The 7,342-nt window shown below is 39.6% G+C and overlaps 2 protein-coding genes across 2 annotated transcripts; both read left to right on the forward strand.

The window, feature by feature from the left end:
* Nucleotides 1-1,466: 1,466 nt before the first annotated feature.
* Nucleotides 1,467-3,435, forward strand: LOC118425151. The gene is made up of 3 exons (XM_035833976.1): nucleotides 1,467-2,027; nucleotides 2,414-2,530; nucleotides 3,150-3,435. The coding sequence occupies exons 1-3, from the start codon at nucleotides 1,917-1,919 to the stop codon at nucleotides 3,330-3,332; spliced, it is 411 nt and encodes a 136-aa protein (XP_035689869.1). The 5' UTR covers nucleotides 1,467-1,916; the 3' UTR covers nucleotides 3,333-3,435.
* Nucleotides 3,436-3,639: 204 nt separating this feature from the next.
* Nucleotides 3,640-6,287, forward strand: LOC118424241. Its single transcript, XM_035832780.1, has 4 exons — nucleotides 3,640-4,129; nucleotides 4,553-4,726; nucleotides 5,107-5,264; nucleotides 5,871-6,287. The coding sequence occupies exons 1-4, from the start codon at nucleotides 3,673-3,675 to the stop codon at nucleotides 6,285-6,287; spliced, it is 1,206 nt and encodes a 401-aa protein (XP_035688673.1). The 5' UTR covers nucleotides 3,640-3,672.
* The last annotated feature ends 1,055 nt before the right edge of the window (nucleotides 6,288-7,342 follow it).

The raw sequence follows: 7,342 nt of genomic DNA on the forward strand, positions 1-7,342 counted from the left end.
ATGATGTAGTTGCTCATTTTGATGGTGGAGAAAAGTTCCATTGGTACCTCATGGTAGCCGACTGTGTAATTGCTTATTTTGTTACAGGAGAAGAAGCCGAAATTGATTTAGGGTGGCTGTGATTTATCTTCTTTATTTATGCTCCAACATCTTATAGGATTCCCATATACAAACTCCACAACATTAATGCTTGTCCCACTGAACGAGTGGACATAGGACGTGTAAGTGGCATCCTGGCCGGAGTTACTGTTGTTGTTAGTGATCTACTTGTAAAGCTGACAGCTTCCTCTTCATGTTACTGTTACTGTTACTGTTACTGTTACTGTTACAAAGCAGTAAGCTACTTATGCAGTGATACAATGAATCGTTCCATGACAGGAGAAGGTGCTCTTAACCTCGGGGTAGCGGGCGATGCAAAGACCGTTGTTGCTGCAGAAGAGGAAGATGCGTTTGACCTCCGAGGGCTAGATGACGGACTTCTCAGGAAGAATGGCTGTGAAGGCCATCGGGTAATGTTGAACCAACAATCATCAGATGATCATTGGAAAAACAGCAGCAAATAGAATGTTTATATAAAAAAGTGGACCTGAAGCGCTGCATATCTAATTCTCATTGTCAAAAGTAAAGTAGTACTTGCGCAATAATTGGGCATTTATCTCTTACTATCTAAGTATACCGTTGATATACAATACTGCAAAATCATGCAATTTTCTGAATTTAATCAGTTATATTTAGAAACAATCGATAATCAAAAGTAAAATATCATCAAAGGAAAGCTAACAGATTTACATTTTCTCACAGGCCGGAGACCAGTGGGGTTCAGCTGATCAGGACAACTGTATCTGCCTGGGGCAAGATCGTCTCTGCTATGAAGTCGACTGTCTTCCTGGTTCGGAGGTTGCCCGTGGCTCTAATGGTCTATGGGTCTGTAAAGTTGGTTCGTCCAAAAGAGCTATAGCAGGTAACATTGATACAGCATGCTGTTATATGCTATATTCAATTAAGTTATTCAATAGGATAGTTTCTCTCCCCCGAAAGTTCAACCTCAAGAAAGATGATGGTCGAATTAGATGGCCGAATTAGAATCTTTAGAATCTTACTAAGGAGTATGAACTTAGATAACCATATTTGGTATTAGCATGATCAGTAATTACATTATGATAGCTTACTGTCCGTTACATTCTAGGATCAGCTGAAGTGACGTCTGACAAAGAAAAGGTAATTACTAAGTGTATCTTTTTTTGAGGAAATCAATAACTTACAATGATGCACTCCTGTTGATTTGAAGGAAATTTATATCATTTTTTTGTGTTTTCGATTTCGCATCTATGACTCAAGATCCTTCTCATTGAATTGTTTGAATTTTGAAATTTTGGTTGTTACTGAGGTCTCCATAAATCATTGCGATTTTGGGCACCGTAGTAGTAATTTTATATACTGCAGAGTTATTCACCGACACACCGATTTTAAAGTCAGTGTGGTACAGCCGATTATACACATTTTGCTTACCAAATAGCAGCTTGTGTTATCCAAACTCTCTTCAAGCAGAGGGTACCTTTTAGTCCTCCAACTCCCTTCAAGCAGAGGGTACCTTTGTAGGTCCATTTATTTTGTCAGCTTTTATCTGTGCGCGCTATCTTCTACTCGTTACCTAAAGTGATGCTCATTTGTTGCAGCGGATAACTGGATTGGAAGCATTCGGAGTTTTTACAGGGGTTGTTGGTCTTGTTGGATACGCTATTGACCGCCAAGAGGCTGCAGAAACAACGGCACAGCTTAATGAAATACAAGGTCAGATCAGGGCCCTGGACAGGAAGGTGGACGACTTGACACGAAGCGTCAGCGATCTACAGCAGGGGCAGCAGTACCTTCAACAAGTCATCCTGTATGGCAAGGACGAACAACGGCTGAGGAACATGCTCAACACTCTTGCTACAATGCAAGTCAGAAATGGACAGTATGAGGGCAGCGATATTCAAGGGTGGGCAGACAGCGTCCTGAGTCATGCTTCAGATGGCATCAGACAGGTATGTACATACTGTAAAAGAGACTTAGGCATCGGAGATTCCTATAATGGGGCCAATGAACCATGATTGATTTACGCTACACTGCAAATCCATGTTTCTATTGTGTCATCTAGATTTGACAAACAGAGAGTAAACGTTCTGGCTTAGATTAACTTGGAGTGATTAAAAAAAAACTTGTTAGATGCACAGTTTTACATGTATGTACATTTCTGTTCACTTTGCTCGGCTAACAATATTTTTGCAGATGTGTGAATGAATTCGGGATCCAATACGTAGATTGGTTGAGTTACCGGGAATGCTTTGAAAACTTGATGTAAACTGGCTCCTCAATATTATGTTTGCCTTGGCTGTTGTCGTCTAAAACTTTTATTCGTATACTTTTGCAGGTACTGTTCAATCTTGTGGACATGGTGGATCCTCAGTCAAATATCTTCAGTGGAAAATCCCTGTTTGAAATCTATCATGAGCAACTTAAGGGGGACCTGAAGAGGTATACTGAAAAGGTATTCGTCTCATCTCTTTTCAACTCGATAGTTTACTTTTCACTTGATCAGTGACGTACCCACACGGTACGTAAGTTTTAAAACTATAACTCATTCTTACTGGACTGGCTATCTAGCACCATTGATCAGTAGAATAATTTTACTTTCTATGATCGTTAGGCAGAGGGGATGGTAAAAGTAACTCTGGGATGATACAGGGAGGGGGTTGGGGTACAGACAAAATGTACAGGCGTGTGGTGCGCTAGAACGATTTGCACCGACCTGGATTGGCCATTTCAAAGCCCCTCTTGATGATTGGTGTCAGCCCTACAGCGTCGGCTGTGGCTAAACAGAATGACAGTCTCAGCCACATAGGGCAGATGTGTCCTACGTTGCTGAGACTGTCATTCTGTCAGCTGACTCAGGTCTGTCGCAGAGTTCTAATAAAACCAAAAGTACCATGCCAGGTCCATTTTGTATCAAATGAAATTTTGACATTACTTTTTATTACTCCACCACATATACTGCCAAAGCTAAAAACAACTGGCGTTGAAATTTAGAGGTTTGTCAGTCTGCCATCATTTTGATTTTGTCTGTGAATTTCGTCTTTGAAGTAACCGATGTTAATTTTCACATACAGATGCCACAGAAAGTCGCACAAGTCTATGGGCTTATCGGGGGTGGATATAATGCCTGGATTGTAGCTCTGCGAATCAATGGGCGTGGACGTGAAATTGCAGCCAAGGTACAAGAAGCAAAACGAAAGCTTGACAGTGTGCAACAAAATCTGCAAAAATATATTACCTACGGTGAGTTTTCATGATATCAAGCCTGGTTTGTAGCATATATCTTATTATATATATTACACTTTGATAGCCATTTGACATGCATGTTATCATACAGAAGTTTCTCCCACAATTTTCTTAACTAATTGCATCTTTAGGAACGTATTACAATGCAACAAAGATATACGTTCAGTTCCTTTATTTTCTAATATTCTAATACTTTTCCTAAATATGACCTTTTCCAGGGAATTAGTTTTTTTTTTTCTTTGTTTTAATTGCTGTGTTTACAACGCACACTGGAAATGAACGTCTCACTTTGTGGATCTTCTGCTTAAGTACATACACATACACCATAACTGTTAATATGTTATATTCATCATGCTGGGTTTTACATTTTCAGGCACGTGCCCGTCCGGTTATCAATTGAAGAATACAAAGTGCTACAGGGCGTTCAGCATTCGAAAAAGCTGGCTGCAAGCAGATGTGTACTGCCGCAGCCTGGGACTAGGTGGAAACCTGGCAATGCCAAAAGACGCCAACATAAACGATTTCTTGATCCAACTGAAAAATGCGAAAAACACTGCATGGGAGTTTTGGTTTGGGTTGAATGATAGGGCAAGCGAAGGCCAGTGGAAATGGAATGATGGCACGTCTCTTGGGTCTTACAATTACTGGGGACCAGGAGAGCCTAACAGTGGGGGTAAGGATTGGTGGGGCAGGTACAAGGGTAATGAAGACTGCGCTGAGTACTTTCGGAAAAGTTGGAGTGGCAGCAAGTGGAACGATGCTAATTGTAACTTGCAAAGGTACTTCATCTGCGAGAGAGCGCCCAATGGTGAGTTTTCTTTCATTTCCTAGGCGATTATCGTTAGCTGTCTGCATTATTTAATTTTCTCTACCATTTCATACTTTCTCTTCTTGTTTATAACTACACGATTGTATTTTTTGTCCGAAAATTGCCAAGGCAGAAGACAACAAAATTCGAACATGTTCAATTTGAGCCATTAGAAAATTAGGAATATTCCATACCTAGCTGGTGATGCTAATGGCTCGACTGGAACACCCCACCATTACAGTGGGGTGTTCCACAATTAAGTTGTTAATTAGCCCTAAGTAGGAGATAAATGTTTTGGCAAAAAAAGTTCTAACATTCTGTACAACTAATTTTCCCGATTTAACCTTCCTGACGTATTTTCTCCTTCAATCTAATTTACATGTGAACTATATTTCTTTTTATCATTCACTTCTTATCTTCCAGTATTCCAGCCCTTCCGTAGAGATTACCGTTGCGGACAGCGCTACCTCACAGAAGACGGTTACCCCGCTGCATGCAACCCTGACGACCATGTCCCATGCTGCTCCCCACACGGCTGGTGCGGCAGAACCAAAGCCCACTGCAATTGTCGGGATTGCGTCCACTACAGGAACCTAGGTCTATAATAACAATATATATATATATATATATATATATATATATATATATATATATATATATATATATCTACCTCCCTCTCCTCCGTCCACTCCTGCCCTTCTTTCGTTTCTTTCATTATCTCTCTCTCACCCCCACCCCCTCTCTGTATCGTTGTCTTGATTCAATCTAACACTTGGATGTTTGCATAATCATGATACTAAAGAGACGTCAGTTCACATTCAAGTACTGTTAACATCTCAATAACTAGAACAGTCCGTGTGTTCATGAGCCTTGATGTAAACCTAGAATATGGACTTTACATAATCGTGAAACAATATTTTTTAATTCATTACCTTCATAAATATATGCATGTGTCGTTTTCCGGTGGATATTTCCAGGTGACTTGCAGAAGATGACCTTCCCCACTTCGCGCAGTACCAGTAACTACGTCAAGCTGTGGCCGACTTGGCCACGAGACATGAGTAGTTTTACTCTATGTCTGCACATGCGCGGCCACACAAGCTTTAAGACATCAATGGGACTGGTCAGCTACGCTGTGGGAAGCCACGGCAACGAGATACTCCTATACAAGAATGCTGATAATCGTTTACATGTAATTTTTGTATTCGTCTCAATATACAGACCCATTTCTGAAATCTGCATGACTTTTGTCGATCTTTTCTTGATTATTTGTATTGTATTGTCATTGAAAGGCACATTCAATACGATTAAGTTTTATGTCGTACCAATCCAATCTTTTTATTATAGGATTTTTTTCTGATTTAATTACATGAAACATCGTATTATTGTGTTATCCCGGGTCCAAAAATCAATATTTGGTAAGCCAACGATTTATTTATAAGTCAGTGTCAGCCTGGTTGTTTCAATTTAATTTTGATATCTTTGTTTAGAAGATGTAACGTTAAAATTATGTTCCATAACCTTTGTTTAATGAGATGCACTAAAATGAATTCACGTCAAAGTGGGACTATGGATTTCAATACTTTTCAAATCAGGACTATTGCTAAGATCAGCCTAATCAAGGTTAACTTGCTGGACATGCTTATGTAAAGTTTTGTCGACGCATTCTGTCGAAGCCATATCCATGTACATGTATCGCTATCATTGCAGTCAGTCTTATTGAAGTTCTACTTTTTTCCAGATATGGGTAGATGACAAAAGGGTTTACACGTCTCCCTTGCCTGTGTGGGATGGTGCCTGGCATGTGTTATGTATCACCTGGCGCAGCTCTAGTGGAGCTTGGCAGTTCTACTTTGACGGCGTGCGTAGGAACTCAGGCTGGGGGCTAAGCAGAGGAGGCAGGGTGAACACTGGTGGCACATGGATCCTCGGCCAGGACCAAGACAGAGTCGGAGGAGGGTTCGACGCGTCTCAAGCATTCGTCGGAGATCTGTCGCAGGTGAACCTCTGGAACCGCGTGCTGTCATCAGCCGAGCTTCGGAAACGGCCAACATTAAGCTGTGATCGCCATGGCAACGTGATTGACTGGGCAGCAGCTCTCATCGACATACGTGGACGAATCACGCGTAGTGCTCATTCTTACTGCAACCGTAAGTAGACAACTCTCACCCATGTGTAAGAGTATAACGTAAACGATTCTTTGCATCAGGTGTACTTGTATTCATTCATGTCGAAAACAGTTCTTATTCATACTACTGACTGAATTATTATGATAATCATCAACTCAGTTCAATCTCTGTAATTTACTATTTCATGTTAGAGTCCATTCCAAGTCACCATGAGGGTTTTTAATGTGATATTTGTAATAAGTTTGAATATTTTGAATAAAAGAATATCTAAGCCACAATAATTGAGATTTTTTTCAAAAAAATGATTAAGAAAATATTAATCTATTTGAATTCTTTTGAATATTTTAGAAACATTTTGAAAGTAACTGTACAAAATATCTTTATTTAGAAAAATTGTCAAACTTCTGTGTGATTCTTACACATTTACAAATATTTACTAATATTTGTAATCTTTGCCAAATGGTAAAATTAGTTTATTGCCCCCAAAAAAGTAAGTCCTATTGTTGCCTGTGTATATTTTAAGATTTCACTGCTGGGCACTGGTGGGCCCTTTGTGGTGGGTCATTGTTGCATGACACTAAACAATACTTTGCAAGGATGTGTGAACTATCTTCCCAGCCCACTGACCTTTTTGGAAAATGTTACAAAAAAATGGTAGAAAATGGTAAATAATGGTAGAATGCTGGTATTATTATTTACAAACGATTAGAAGTATCCAATTCCACATCATCAATATCTCCAAAGTTTTACAGAACTGGGGAAATATTTATAAAGTTGAAACAGCATTACAAATATTTCTGAAGTATGAAATGTCCTCGACATATAATTACAAAGCTTTAGAATCAATTCTAAACAAGGCAACAAACATCCGCACGGTGTCTTGGAATTGACTCTACATTGAAACATGGCCGTTGTTATAAATGTACAGGTACATACATGCAATATATTTTTTCATTGGCGTTTGATTGCACCTTCGCTTATGGCTACTAAATATATTTCTTTATTGCAGGTTGAGTCCACTGGATTGACCACAACAGTTCCTGGAAAGAGTAAGAACTGTCCTGAAGATACAACACTGTGACTT

The sequence above is a fragment of the Branchiostoma floridae genome, chromosome 10 (genome assembly GCF_000003815.2).
Source record: "Branchiostoma floridae strain S238N-H82 chromosome 10, Bfl_VNyyK, whole genome shotgun sequence".
Classification (NCBI taxonomy): Eukaryota; Metazoa; Chordata; class Leptocardii; order Amphioxiformes; family Branchiostomatidae; genus Branchiostoma; species Branchiostoma floridae.